The 15283-nt window shown below is 36.1% G+C and overlaps 3 protein-coding genes across 6 annotated transcripts; 2 read left to right on the top strand and 1 right to left on the bottom strand.

The window, feature by feature from the left end:
• The first annotated feature begins 3523 nt into the window (after positions 1-3523).
• LOC137734218 (uncharacterized) lies at positions 3524-3844 on the top strand. Its single transcript, XM_068473518.1, has one exon. It carries the CDS (start codon positions 3524-3526, stop codon positions 3842-3844), a length of 321 nt encoding a protein of 106 aa, XP_068329619.1.
• Positions 3845-4087: 243 nt separating this feature from the next.
• On the bottom strand, positions 4088-6279 carry LOC137735532 (pentatricopeptide repeat-containing protein At1g71460, chloroplastic). The gene has a single exon (XM_068474959.1). It carries the CDS (start codon positions 6251-6253, stop codon positions 4208-4210), a length of 2046 nt encoding a protein of 681 aa, XP_068331060.1. The 5' UTR covers positions 6254-6279; the 3' UTR covers positions 4088-4207.
• A 162-nt stretch (positions 6280-6441) lies between these two features.
• Positions 6442-13414, top strand: LOC137734625 (dol-P-Man:Man(7)GlcNAc(2)-PP-Dol alpha-1,6-mannosyltransferase). 4 transcript variants are annotated; one of them, XM_068473873.1, is made up of 20 exons: positions 6442-6588; positions 6945-6986; positions 7104-7149; positions 7394-7480; positions 7959-8014; positions 8144-8261; positions 8890-8948; positions 9145-9216; positions 9318-9381; positions 9564-9667; positions 10102-10173; positions 10558-10644; positions 10731-10798; positions 11164-11232; positions 11311-11393; positions 11565-11664; positions 12258-12320; positions 12804-12897; positions 12978-13077; positions 13146-13414. In XM_068473873.1, exons 1-19 carry the CDS (start codon positions 6466-6468, stop codon positions 13053-13055), a joined length of 1485 nt encoding a protein of 494 aa, XP_068329974.1. In that variant the 5' UTR covers positions 6442-6465; the 3' UTR covers positions 13056-13077; positions 13146-13414. The 4 variants fall into 4 exon arrangements, with proteins under 4 accessions (XP_068329974.1, XP_068329972.1, XP_068329973.1 ...); XM_068473871.1 differs by having other exon boundaries at positions 12801-12897; XM_068473872.1 differs by having other exon boundaries at positions 12978-13414.
• Positions 13415-15283: the final 1869 nt, after the last annotated feature.

Below are 15283 nucleotides of genomic sequence, written 5' to 3'. Positions count from 1 at the left end.
AGTGTAGTCAACAAAATGTTGAGTGTTAACTTTTATAATAACCTTAAACTTTTATAGTATAATAATTGCTCTTTGAATTAATTAACATTTATTGGCCAACGTCTCTTTGGAATAGTTCTAGTATGCATGTGGTAATCTCTCTAGTGAAAAGATGAAGATGACAATCATCTCATCTTCTTTTATCTATTCTTTTGATCCATCATTCTTGAAAGTTTTATTATATTCTTCACTCACTCCATACTAAAGGAAAGAATCGAGTTGTTCACCTAATCCAAGTATTACGAGCGTACGTTTACGAGGATCATATATTGTGGTATCTTGGAGGGTAGGACGCCATAACCTATTAAACCGAGACATTATCTTAGAGGGGCGAAATCTACTCTTAAAGACAATGAATTTACACGCCTTAACCTAAAATATTGTTCTAATCAAGGATCGACTAAGAGTGTTCTCTACCTACAAAAGATAAGTATTATTTTATCTTATTTTGTTTGTTTTATGTAATTTATTGTGGCAATGAAAATTATTATATACTAGTATTTATTTTATGTGATTTGTTGTAAGAGAAGTAGCATCCGCATTGCCAATATTTCCAACAAGGATCATCTCCACTTGGTCCCTCTTCTCTTTCACGCCTCCTTCGCATTACTTCCGCTCATTCTGATCTCCAAAAAAAATTTGAATCCAGAGACATTCCTTCAAGAGACTTGGAGATAATTTGATGATCTTTCTTAGCCCTCCCTAAGTATCTCCATTTTTTTTTGTGTAAGTAGCTCTCTTTCTCTCTCATTAGCTACAACCCTAGCTGTATCTCTAGACTCTAGCCTTCTTAGCCTCAAGTTTAGCCATGTCCCCAAACTCAATGCATCATGGCGAGTAATTTCTTCCATATATTTTGTATAATCACTATTGGAAGACCTTTTTTTTTTTTTTCTTCGCAGCTTTCATACCTTGAAGTTTATGTGAACGATAGGTCAGTTTTGATACTTCAAGTGGGCCGATTTCCTGAACATGCGAGATTTCTTTTGATGTAGAGTAGAGGAGTGTCGTTCATGCAAAATATTGGACCATTTGGCACAATGTTGTACCTGGGGCAACCTTTGAGAACATTCCAACATTCAAAGTGGAATGACTTGTTCTTGTTGGTTGCATTGTACCAAAGTATTTGGAAACTTTGAGAGAAAGATTGGTTGAAAGTATTTGTTATATTAAAATGTGGTGTAGGGTGGAAGAGGATTGTTGGGTATTTATAGGAAATATTTTAAACTTTTTTTTGTATTTTTGTGAAGTTTTTTATAATTTTTATCTAACTTAATTAATGTGCACGATTATATTACATTTTTTTTTTTGCAATCCAAGAGCCCAGATTGCACCGCATGGGCCCAATGGTAATAAGATTTTTTCGTTGTTTTATCTTTTTTTTTTAATTCAAAAAAATATGGACTGTTGATGATAAACTTTGACGGCCCAAATGTCGCCACATGTACTAACCGTTAGGATTGAATTCAAAAAATTTTAACCGTTGGAAATCCAATGGCCCAGAAATATAGCCGTTGGAAATCCAAAAGCACATAATGTGCCACATCACCCCCCATTAGGTTGGGCTGAGTGCGCTTATAGCGCAGGCCCCATCACACCTTATTGGTTGGCTTAAATGCCGTTATCTGTGCCTAAAAACCACGCACTTGACGTAAAAAAAAAAAAAAAAAAAAAAAGAAGAGAACTTGGCTGTTGTTAGCCTAACATCAGATCCACTTAGTCACAGACTTGGGCCATTCCGCCTAAGTGATGAGTCTGGTGGTGTTGGCTCCCTAATAGCATGATTGATTGGGTTGGGGTGGAGAGACTCTTTCGAGTTTTGGGGATTAGATTGCCCAATTACCCAAGCAATTGGCATGGGGTGGACTAAGTGACTCTTTAAAAAAAATTGTGTTTTGTTTGGAAGAGTCAATAGTTGTATCTCTTCAATTACAAAACAAAGGTTTCACTTTTCTCTTTAATTGAACTAGCCTGGCAATTGGCCTTTATAGTTATAATTTTGTTTAAATAACTAATTTATATTTTTATTAAAAAATTATTCAAAAAGGAAATTAAGCAAAAACATGAAACCACCTATTAATGTGGGAGTTTTTTTTTTCCTCTATAATTTTAAATTTTAAATTCATTCAAAATTAAAATGTGATGAATTACTTTAACTCCTTTTGGTTCAATTGTAATTTTTAAAATTCTTCAAGAACAATTTATGGTATTTTGAATGTTTCACCATTTTAGGATGCTTACTTTATATTAATTGAATAATCGCAACTTTGTTCATAAACAGTCATAACCTCATCAAATATAAATTCCAACAACCATAACACTATAATTTAATGTGAAACTATACAATAAAAATTTGTAACGTGAATATTGCGAGTGCTCTTGTTGCTTTGCATGTCATATTATACAACAATGTGTATATTAAATAACAGAACATTGATAAAATAGTAGGTTAATTTTGTGTACAGCATAAAATACGTATACTTAGTATATTGATTAAGAAAAAAAAAATATTATGTAACATAATAAATTTGGACCTCACTCCTGAAAATCCCTCTCAGTTTTACATAAAATACAAATTTGACCTAAAATAAGTAATAATAGATACACTTAAGTGCCCTTGTGCTATCATTTAGATTATTGACCATATGGGTCACTTAGGGATTATCTTTTCGGATAGAACGGATCAAAAATAACGTTTTTAATTTCTGTTCTAATAATTTAGAATCAAATTATTGACCATATGGGTCACTTGGGGATTATATTTTGGATAGATCGGATCAGAAACAACGTTTTCAATTTCTGTTCTAATATTTTAGAATCAAATCAATCACAATTTCAAATTCAGAATTGTCATAATTGAAGAAATCTCACAATTATTCTGGTTCAAGCTCGGCTTGTATCAGAAGCAAGCGCAACCTAGCTCGAGCTAAAAAAATAAAATAAAATAAAATAAAATAAACAAGGCAAACTTGAACACAATGATATTTGGTTCGGCTCGACTCGTTTACAACTCCACACACACATATTAGGTATGCGATCATATCATAGATCGTTGTCAAATTATATTTACCTCAAATCAAGGGATTAATTATATTAATGGATCATGTCTTCTTTTGCAATACATTCCTAAATCGTTATCAACTCTCCTACATATTCGACATCTGATGGCTTTTTTCCAGGTAACACAATATTCCACACGGAGAAAACTCTAGCTCTCTCAATATCTTGATCGTCGGAGAGCCCTTGACATCTTCTTGTCCCGAAAACCCTAATTAATCAACCTAGCCAACACATCAGCATATCAGCACGTGCATGTAACAAACTGCCGAGAATGCTGCATACGTGAACGCCTCCCTCAAGCTTTCTGCATGAATATTGCCTAGATAAACTGAGCTTAAGTTGTTACCGGAAAAAAGAAAAAGAAAAAAGAGACCAAAAGTGAGCTTAATTTGTCTTAATTAACAATAAACTTCGACATTTCGACATGACAATGAAGGTGGTGGTGGAGAATTTGACAGGAACTCTCTTCTATGTTCAAGTCGGAAAGGAGGCCACGGTCGCTGATCTAAAACGGGAAATTGAAGCCCAGCAGAAGCTCCCTTACCACCGTCTGATCTTGATTCTTGACAGTGACAGCGATGATCGTCATTGTAGCCGTCTCATGAATGACGATGCAGACGGAGTTTTGCTCGTTGATTATGGAGTCCAAGATGGATCACATGTTTATGTCTTTTTGAATCCCCTTGAAGATGGATCCACTAATCACCTTTTTGAGCTTAACTGGTGTGATTCTCTATTAGGTTAACAATTCTTTTTTATACTGTAATTGTTTTTTAGAATGTATTTTTCGATAATTTGAGCTTACATTTTGATTTAAGTATTTCACAAACCGTCTATCTGCATTTGGGTTTGGATTCGAATTTTATTTCGATTCAATTGATGAGATTCCTAATGAAGTTCTTAATTCAAGGAGGAGGTAAAAAAAATAACTGTAAATTGGTAACAACGATCGCATTGAAGTAAATTGAAAATTACCATGTTACTCATACATGAAGATACAATGGGTCTCTATACATTTGTGAAGTTGCAGAAAACTAGTAATCACAAAGAAAGTTTCAAGAGCTTACGAAGTTTATACATGAAAGAAGGAAGGTCCAACCATCCGTCATTACAACAGAGACGAACTCAATGTTGTAAATCTTCGAGCCTCCTCAATGCGGCCAAAACGATCAAGAAGTCCAATGATTAGAGAATATTGTTCCTCAGACACCTTAACTTTGTACACACGAGACATTAAATGGAAGATACGGCAAGCATCATCAACAAATCCAGCTCGATCGCAAATAGATAGAACCACCTGGAAAGTGAAATGGTTCGGAGTGAAGTCTTTAGATCTCATCTGATCGAACAGATTGATAGCTTCTTGATAAAGGTCATTGTATGCATAAGCCTCTATGATTGCAGTCCAAGTCATTGAACCCTTGACAGGGATTGCATCGAAAACAGACTTTGCATGATCAACGGCTCCACATTGCCCATACATTTTCACAATTTCAGCAGTAACAAAAGGAATGGATTCAAAGTTCTTCTTCAAAACTTGTCCATGAATTTCCTTCCCAAGCTTCAAATTCTTTAGGCCATTGCAAATGTTCAAAATCCTTGCCATTGCAACGGAATCTGGCCTGTGCTTTGATAAGACCATTGACCTTACCAGACCTAGTGCCTCGTAGAGGCATCCGTTGTCAATATAGGAATCAATCATGGCCGTCCAAAGAATAATATTTCTGTTCTCCATCCCATCGAATAGTCTTTCGGAGTACTCAAAGATGCCACACTTCGAGTACATCACCATCAAAGAAGAAATTATAGATACATTGGGCAAGAAACAATTTTTCACAGCATACGCATGTATCTCCTTCCCTCGTTTCAAATCCTTCAATTCTGCACAAACTGGAAGGATGGTGGCAATCGTGACCAAATCTGGCTTAAACCCTTCCTGCTGCATCCAAATGATCGATCGCAATGCCTGCTCAGGCCTCCCATTTGCAACATAACCTGACATCAAAGCAGTCCAACAAATTGTATTCCTCTCCTTCGAATGATAAAAAACCCGCCGCCCCATATCCATATCTCCACACTTGCAATACATGTCTATCAAGCCAGACTGAATGAAAATCTGCTTGGAATAGCTTTTCGTCTTCACCACAAAAGCATGAAGCTCCTGCCCTAGCTTTCGAGCCCCAACGTCCCCAATCACAGGAAGAATACTAGTCAATATAACTGAATTCAGCCTTACTCCTTCATCTACCATCATCCTAACATACTCCAAAGCTTCCCCTTGCCTCCTATTATGCGCAAAACCTGCAATCATGGCTCCCCATACAACAACATCTCTATCACCAAATTCTTCAAACACGCGGTGAGCAAGCTTAATCTTGCCACATTTAAAGTACAAATCAACCAAACTCGTCCGAACAATCGCGCTATCAATGAAACCGTTCTTAACCAAAAGGGCATGCGTCTTCAAACCTTGCGACAGTGCCGAAGCACCTGCAAAGCTCTTAATCACACTAGAGAAACTATACACATTCAACTCCACCCCTAACACCCGCATTTCTGAATAAGTATCAAGAACATCACCGTACCGCTTCCCACCAGCAATGACAGTGCCTCTAAGCAAGGCATTCCACGAGTACACGTTCTTGCTAGAACTTTCATCAAACAGCTTCTGTGCATCATCCACTGACCCAAAACTAGTGTACATATTTACCAACTTTGTGCGTATAAAGTCATTGTTTTCGAGCCCGTTAATCCGAATATGCGTGTGGATTTGCTTGCCGTGATCCAACGACCTTGTACGGACACAAGCGGCGATGAGGGCGGAGAATGTGGTGGCGTTAACCGGGATGCCCTGCTGGTCCAAGTAGTCCAAGATACTCAGGGCCTTCTCGATCTTATTTCTCCTTGCGAAGCTCTGTATGTCCTTGTAAATGACATGTGGGTTCTTCGTGTGGAGCGGCAAGGAGTCCGGAAACGCGTGGTGTTCCTCGAATGTCGGAGTCGTTTGTTTCCGCCGTGATGATAAAGCTTTCCGCTTGAAGGTTTGGCGGTGTTTATTACAGTCATTAGAGTTGGCGGCGGCGATGCGTGTGCTTGGCGGGAAGCAGTGGTGGTGCAAAGAGAGAGGCGGTGAGGTTACTGTTACAGCTTCCATGGCTTATCAGCTATGGCTACGGTTGTTACAACGTTCTACTGACGTTGTCCTTGGTCAAGTGTCTTGTTTCAAATTTTTATCTAAACCAAAGCCCAAGCCCAATAAAACATCGATCTGGCCCAGCCCACAAGTAGACCCACATACTTCAGTTCAACTCTCTCTCTCTCTATCTCCTGTCTGCGTCTGTGTTTCTCTCTCTCTCTCTCTAAACAATGGCTTCCAAGTTTTCCAATTTTCTTGAGCGCCATGGTTACGATTTGGTACTTGGATCGATAGCTGCGTTTTATGTGTTCATGGCGCCCTACACTAAGGTTGAAGAAAGCTTCAATGTCCAGGTGGCACCTCTCTCTCTCTCTCTCTCTCTATTTGCCTGAAGTGTATGAAAGTGAAAAACTTGGAAATATTTACTAATAAGAGAGTTAAATTATTGACTTACAGTGATTTGTGGTAATTGTAATGGTGGAAAATGTTGGAAATGTAAAAATTTTCAGTATATACAAAAAATTAAACAGGATTTAAATGAAAATTTGAAGTTCAAATTTGGTCTGCTCACTGATAACATGATGGGGGAGATGATTTTGTTATCTGGGAAAACTGAATTGTTTATCGGCGTATCGTTTTCAGCTTCTTTAGTGCTTTTGCTTACTTCTAATTTTGTTGTTTGTTGTTTGTTTTTCTTACTTGTTATCAGGCAATGCATGACATTCTGTATTATCGAAATCGCATAGATAATGTGAGTTTATATATCCGTCTCTTCATAAGCTTGTGTCAGCTGTTATGTTTTCTGGAATGTGTTGGTCCTTTTGGCTATCTAACTACTTTGTTTGGATAAATGTTTGCCTCCTGGTAGTATGATCATTTGGAGTTCCCTGGAGTCGTTCCTCGCACTTTCCTCGGTAAGCTTGTAAAATATGCGCTGTCAATGTTACTAAGTTTATGATTTAAAGTCTAAATGAGTAAATTAGCCAAATAAAGCCTTTGGGGGCAATCCCCATATTTCTAAGCAGTTTTAGTTGTTCTAGTGTTTTATCTCATGGATAAATTATTAAGACTTTTGAAAATTGTACTTATTCGTTGATGAATTATTAAATGTTCGAAGGTGTTTACTTCACTGATTTGTGTGGTATGTCATTCTTCTAGGTGCATTGTTTGTTTCAAGTTTGGCTTCTCCTTCTGTTTTAGCAATGGAACTGTTGCATTTGCCAAAGGTTTATAGTCTTTTAGCAGGTTAGTGCTTTAAATTTCTTGTAAGTTTACATTCATCTGAGTGTTGCTTCACGAGTGGCAGCAAATATTCCATGGTTTCCATCTTATTATCGGATCTCCATATAGATTAGTATTTATTTTTGTATCTGGGGTTACTGGTTATGCTGAGATTTGTGGCTGACCTTCTTGCTTGCTGGAATGGCGATTTGGAAAGCCATCTAGTCTGAGAAGTCTCACAGAGGATTTATTTGAAAAGCACGTTGTTTTGTGCATTCAGTGGTACATTTTGGTGGGAATTCATGCCTCCTACATACTTTTCATGCACCTGGGATCATCTATTAATTTATTACTTCTTGTGAGAAAGAAAAAAGTTGGATGACATTCATGGGGAATGCCTTTCACATTCTGTTTATATCTTTTTTTATTATAATTTTTTTTGATGTTATATCTTGCCTTTCATAATAACAATTCCTAAATTGTTTTAGTTTCTGTTTGCCAGTTCGTTTGGCATTAGGTGGCATCATATTATCTACATTATGCTTCTTTCGCCTTCAGGTATGCTGTTGCTTTATACTTATTTTCTTCTCGTGCTCTGTACTCCTTGTAATTTGTTCAGTTCATTAAGTTGTGTTTCTTAAAAGAAAAAGAAATATAAGGAAGCCTTTTATTTGTTTCCTTTTTCAGGTTAGACATAAGTTTGGACGTCAAGTGGAAGCTTTCTTTGTGATACTAACTGCAGTTCAGTTCCACCTTTTGTTCTATTGTACTCGTCCACTTCCAAATATACTAGCTCTGGGCGTAGGTAATTCTTCTCATGTGCATTCTTTTTCCCTTGTGGATGTATATTTTTAAGATTGTACAGATGTAGAACTGGCTATCTAATGAACCTCTGCAAATGATTTGTTGTCTTGAACATTTTTTTTCCTGCTTCCTACTACATGATTAATTACGTTCACCTGCGGGTAGATGGTATTTGACACTCCAAATATGTATCTTTTTTATCATTTTAACAAGTTTGACTTGAGAATACAAAGGATATACACGTTAGGTACGTGCTGGATATGGAGGGGAAAACATTATTTTGTGTCTTTCTTTTTCGTTGATTTTTAAGTGCTGTCTGTTTGTTATTATAATACTAAAGGGTCAAATGGCACAAATGGGAAACAGAAGAGTTGGGAAGGAGTGGTTCTTATTTTCTTCTTTAGGGTTTTCATTTGCACCCCATAGAAGAAGCACAGGAGATGCATATAATATCATTTGTAGGACCTTGTATTGTTATTTTTTTGGTATGATTATAACCTTTATAGCCCTTACTGTGCTTGGCCTGAGATGCATGCTAGTTTTCATTCTAATTGAAATATTGATTGGCTCTGACAGCTTATTCATATGTCATGTGGCTTTTATTTATTTTTCGTATTTTCTTGTTGTAGTCAATTTGGCGTATGGGTATTGGTTAAAGGAGAAATATTATGCAGCCATAAACTGCCTGGTATGTCGCTATATGCTATAATCAGATTATGCATCATAATGTCTAAGGATACTATAATCTCGGCCCTTTTGTCCAATTGGACATTTTTTTGTAGACTCTGCTGATGATTCTTATGAAGTAAGTTTGCTTTATTCCTCACAGTTAAGATACACTTACCTGATTTTCTTTTAATTTGCATCTTGGTTTTTATATTCAGATTTTTGCTACGGTTATCTTTAGATGTGATATTTTGTTACTTCTTGGACCTCTTGGCTTGGAGCTTTTGTTGGTAAGTTTCTACTTGTGCCGGTTAAGGTGGATAATCAATTTGCATTTTAATTTGTACCTTCGTGTAATAAATTAGTAATTGATCTTTCTTTTTGATTACAGACTAGAAGAATTTCATTATGGAAGGCGTTGAAATGCTGCAGTTTGTGTGCTGTATTGTGCGTAGGTCGTTTTGTTATCATTATCATTGTTCTTATTGTTACTATTATTATAATTTATTAGTATTAGTATTACTACTACAGGTACTACCCTACTATCAATTTCTTCAGATGCATAGATCACAACATTGGTTGCAAAAATAACAACAATTTCTGAATAATGTTCTTGTTTGGATTTTTTGTAGTTCAGGCCTTACTGTTATAGTAGATTCAATTATGTGGAAAAGGTTACTGTGGCCTGAATTTGAAGTTTTCTGGTTCAACTCTGTGCTCAATAGAAGTTCAGAGTGGGGTGTATCCTTACAACAAATCTGTTTCGCATTTGATTTGGAGTGTGTTGTAATGTTTATAATCTTGTAAGAGTAAGACATATTTTTAGTCCAATTGAGCAGACTATTTCCGAGTCTTCAAGTGTTTTTGCCACCGAGTTTGTAGTGTGTGTTCTGCCTGGTTTTATGCATTTGAATCTTTTGTTAGAGTTTCGTTTTAGGGATTTTAGGCTATATATTAGGAGTGGGACAGTTAACTTTTGGTGGATACCCTCTTCAGTGGATGCTAAAATAGGAGTATTATCCTTTTTTTTTCATTAATTGTTTTGGTACAAGAGAAGGAACTCTTATTCAAAGATTCTGTGGGAGTATCACCTTGTCTTTTGGGGGCAAAGCGGAGTGAATGTAAAACTAATAAATATGTGTGAGTAGTTTTCCTTCATATTACTTTTTATTCAGATACATCCGTTTTACTGGTACTTCACTTCAGCACTCCCGCGGTCATTGCTTGCTGCATACCCTCTTTTTCTGGTGAGTCTGGTGCTCTAACTAAACCTTCTGTTTCATGTATAATGTAATCGGTTGCTACTTGTGAGCCCTTGTTGCTTAGATTATCTGTCTATTATTTTGGCCAGTGCTTCGAACATTTTCTAATTTAATACAGTTGACGGCTGATAATACTTAAGTACTTGGCATAAGTATGAACTGCACTTGACATGGTAATTTTCTCAAGAGTAATTGTATGTCGAATGTCTCTACTTGGGGTAGATAATAATATAGACATGGATACGGAAGCAAATGTATTTTGTGATTAATCATTTTGGATACATTCAACTTCGCAAGCATACTACTACTTATGTTCCCAGGGCTCCAAACCCCTTATTCTTTCTAACTTGATACACAATCTTCTTGCAGCTTGGGGTCTTACTTGAGAGGAGGGTTTTGTTATTCGTTCTTCCAGCCTTGTCCTTTGTTTTACTTTACTCTAAGCTTCCCCACAAGGTAAGATTGCTCATATTTTATAGAGTTTGGTGGGCTTATTTTTATTCTAGAGTAGATATTGAAAGACCTTATTTATCATGATGCAGGAGCTTCGTTTTATAATTAGCTCAGTTCCCATGTTCAACTTATCTGCTGCAATTGCTGCAACTAGAATGTATGTATGGTCTATTTGTGGCGTTATCAAATTTTGTTTAAATTCGTAAAATAGGATCAAATTGTTGTAATTGTATTTTTGCTCCAGCATAAATAAAACCTGACTGTAAAATAGTATAAATAGATTATCGTAACAAACTACTAAGGACACTTATTCTTGATTAAAGAATTTTCTCTGATGTTGCTCTTATAGCCCTAGGCACTGGATTGCAGAATTGAATCTCCTTTATTCAATCCAGTGCTGCTGCATCATTAGGCCTTGGGTTTAAATCATTCTTATTTTTGCTTGCTTGTTCGTTTCCCCTCTTTTTGGGTTTCAATTACTAACCTAACAGTTAAATGAATTCTGATTGTTCTTTCCTACAGCTATAACAATAGGAAGAAGACTTTCTGGAACTTGCTTTATCCAATGATGCTTGGATTATTGTTGATCAGGTTGGATGTTTAAAATTCTTTTGGTTTCATCAGAAGGAATAATCTGCCACCTTCTTTACTGATTTTATGTTTTTGTAGTCTAGGGTGCACTGTCATAAGTTTCATGGCTTCCAATGAAAATTATCCCAGTGGTCATGCTTTAAAACATTTGCATCAGACCGGTAAGTACTGTCTCTTTGTTTATATTAGCAATTTAGTTGGTATCTTCTTGTTACTGTTATTATTAGCTTCTTGTTCTGTGTCTCTTTATTTATATTAGCAATTTAGTCGGTATATATTTTGGTACTGTTGATATATGAATTTGATATTATTATATGATGAGTTTTTGACAGGCCATCTTGCTAACAGTTCAAATGAACATTGGGTTCACATTGATACGTTTTCGGCCATGAATGGAATATCCCGCTTCTGTGAAAATAATTTCCCATGGAGGTATAATTGATTTTCTTCTAGTTTTAACTTCACTTATATCTTCTGATGATGCTGTTGGCTATTCCAGAAACTCAGCTGTCTCTTTGGACTAGCGGTTTTGAATTTAAACTAGCAAGTGTATACTGAAACAATTTCAAGATGACATGGTTTACGGTCATTGTGATAATCATTCACCTTTCGTAAACAACATAACATTTACTGTGAGTGCGAAGATTCTGTACCTCTGGGTAGAGGAAGCTGAGCTTACACTTGTGTAGCAATAAATAAATAATTGTTAGAAGTCATGTCTCTGTTTTTCTAAAAGATACGTATACGAGGTTGCTGACTCCGATTCTTTAACCTGGAAAATGGATATGGAAGACTGTATATCCTTCTAACATACGCTACTTATAATGTTGCTTGAAACTTTGAACCCATGTCAAATTTTCTATTTTCCTTTTCTATTCTGTTAAAAAAAAAATTCAGAGATCATGTTGAAGTAATTGGGAAAAATTCAATTTTGGAATCCATCTTAATTTAAAATTACTGGTTTTTAATAATATATAAATTGTCAAAGGTTTGTGTATCAGTTCATTTAACTACTGGCAGTGCAGGTATTCTAAAGAAGGGATTCCTCCTGAAGAGCTACACCGCAGAAATTTCACCTATCTTATAAAGTGAGTGTTTTTTTTTTTTTTTTTTCCGATTGTCTTCCTTTTTCTTTGTCTAGAACATTCTTAGAATCGAATGTGTTAAAGGAGTAGTGTATTTGGAGGAGAAATCTTTGCTTTTGCCTTAACATTGACCATCCATCAAGAGTTTTCTGCCAACAAGACATTTTCCAAACAAACTGTTTAAGATTGTTAAGAAGCGTTGTATGGCAAACTGTTTATAAGACGTCAGTAACGTTTTCTATACCATCAATAATGTTAAGGGCATTTCGTTCATTCCCACATAACACAGGATTAAATAGTATAGAAAATTGTTTTGCAATAATTCTAATGCTTATACCCTTTCAACGGACACATGTAGAGATTTATCTAAATCCAAAAGCTTCTCCATTCTTACGGTGTTTGGATGCTCTTTGATCGAAACTTATTTTGTTTTGCATTGATGCTCTCATTCATGTAGTCGGATTTCATTGTTTTCTTGTATAGCAGTGAACATCCTGCCGTTGATGGATTCAAGTGCCTATTTGCTGTAAATGGTTTCTCCCGGGTTCGTTTGAGAACTGGATTCCCTCCCGTTTTACTGGTACGAATCTATATAATTTCACAAAAGTAGTTGCATGTTTGTTTTAAAATCAGATGCTAACTACTTCATCCTTGCTCCAGGTTAGGGAGCCCAAGGTTTATGTTCATGGAAATGTAAGAAACAAAGATGTCATGCATAGAATTTGGCCAGGCTGTTAATTCTCGTGACTTTGATGAACAGGTAAGCGTATAATACTTACCGATACTGTGGTAACAGATACCTTGCATTTCTTATACGATCTTTGACAGCCTTGGCTTCTCAACAAACTGATGCTTGCCAAGAAGACAGTCGAGCCTGATGAGATCAATCCCATTTCTTATTAGAATGAAATACAGTACGGAAGATAAGCTATAGAACAAATTCTGTATCTACGCCCGGGTCGGAAAGAAAACACGAGTTCTAAGAATGCTCGTTACTTTTACTTGTTATTTGATTGTCTGATGAATAGTGTAGCCATATCTCACCAAAACATTTTATTTTTTTCCTGACCTAATGCAATTTATTAAATTTAACCTAATTTACATACTGCGTTAAGGTTTCTTTTGCTGTGATTGTATTCCACGGCAAAAGTTATGGACTGCAGTCACTAGTTTTGCCCTCGGAATAGTCACACGATATGAACAATCCTACTAAAGTTTTTTAATGATGTTGTGGACAAAGGCCAAGTTTTCTTGAAAAAAAATTCAGTCGAACAACATTATTATGGCTGGAAAATCTCCATGGAGGGATTCAGTTGTGACATTTGATTTACATAATGTATGAGACTTTGACAAAAAGCAACGTATAAACAAAGTGGGAAATTGCTAGGTCCACGCAAGGACTCACTTGCCTGTCTTTGAGTAACCAAGTGAAGTTCAGGTCAAGAGAGAATAAGAGTAAGATGAGAGATTAAATTTGTCGACAAAATTTGCAAATCAAGTGATGTGTCAACACAAAAAATGAGCATGTTTATCGACGTTTAATTACTAATCCAATCATCAATCTCCATGTAATTTAGTTTACAAAATGACGTGTATTGTGTCAAATCTTGCTCAACGAACCATAAAGGTTCTGTCGCGCAAAGGCTAAATTAGGTTTTAGGGTTTTGTTTCCTTGAGTCAAGTGGATATATTCATGGGGCAAAGTGAGAGACATGGTTGATATATTAAGTTTCTTTGATGATTAGGTAATGGGACCAAATTCTTTGGCGTTTACAAATGAAAAATCACGATTTAACGATCATTTTAGATCCGATTTTGATGATTATTTATAACTACACTAGCGGATACCACAAAAGCTTACGTCTATGTACTGGAAGTATAGAATAGTCTCTAAATATTTGTTGAATCTATTGTTTTGACGGGATGCGCATAGTACAAAACAAGTTTCAACGATCCAATCATCAAACTTGTTTGTATATACTCCAAGATCTCATACATCAAAAATCACAAAAAACAAGTGTTCAGAGATTAGATAACCAAACGAAATCCTCCGAGGGGTTAATTGCTAAGGGGAGCCTACAAGGGAACCATCGATGAAACTAATCATGTGGTGAGCATTGCTTATTTACATAGACACCTTTGAAACCATAACTAACATCAGGGTTGCAGCAGCGACCTTCCAAGCCGGCGTCAATCTGCGAGGAGGGCTTTGGCAAGATGGTAAGAAGGGTCACACTGTCGGAAGAGCCATTTATGCGCATCATAAGACAGCATTTTATGCGTTGTCGATATCACACCTTGGCTCTCTCTACTGCAATCTTCATAAGTATATCACTCACTCCCAAGTTCCCTTTCCATTTTGAGGTATAGGTGGCCACTGTTTCTACGATTAATTGTGACTCTCATCTCATGTGACTTGTCCTCGTCTCTCTGTCCATATGTACAAATTATGTGATCAGAGAGAGAAAAAAAAATGGGAAAATTCTTTAATAGTACGTCATGATATTGAAAATGAATATCTAAGATTGAATCTATCAATTAAAACACTAGTAACATCGAATGTTATGTAGTATTAAAACCGGACAATAGCACAAAGTGATCAAAAAGTAATTAATGGGGTTACCACATAGATAGATTTGATGTGTGTAATTTAAACTAGTCCTCTGAGTACAGACCAGGGGAGGTAGAAATAACAAATTGCAAGTTAACTTTCTAGTGATTATACAACTAGCTGGCCAAAGGCCAAGCATCATTCTCTCAGTTTCTAGACATAGAGTTAGGGGGACAAGACATGCTTGTTTTATGTTTTATGTTAACTTCGATGCACTTTCCCCTCACATGCCAACAAGTTGTCGATTTGACAGACATGCTTATGTTGTCATAATGTATAATTTAGACTATTAATTTAGTTCATTGATCAAGTGAATTTTTATTTAAATGTCATTTCAATTAACAATCTAACAACG

This window comes from Pyrus communis, chromosome 5 (assembly GCF_963583255.1).
Source record: "Pyrus communis chromosome 5, drPyrComm1.1, whole genome shotgun sequence".
NCBI lineage: Eukaryota > Viridiplantae > Streptophyta > Magnoliopsida > Rosales > Rosaceae > Pyrus > Pyrus communis.
The sequence above is the reverse complement of the archived record's forward strand: the minus strand, read 5'-3'. Positions and strand labels throughout refer to the sequence as shown.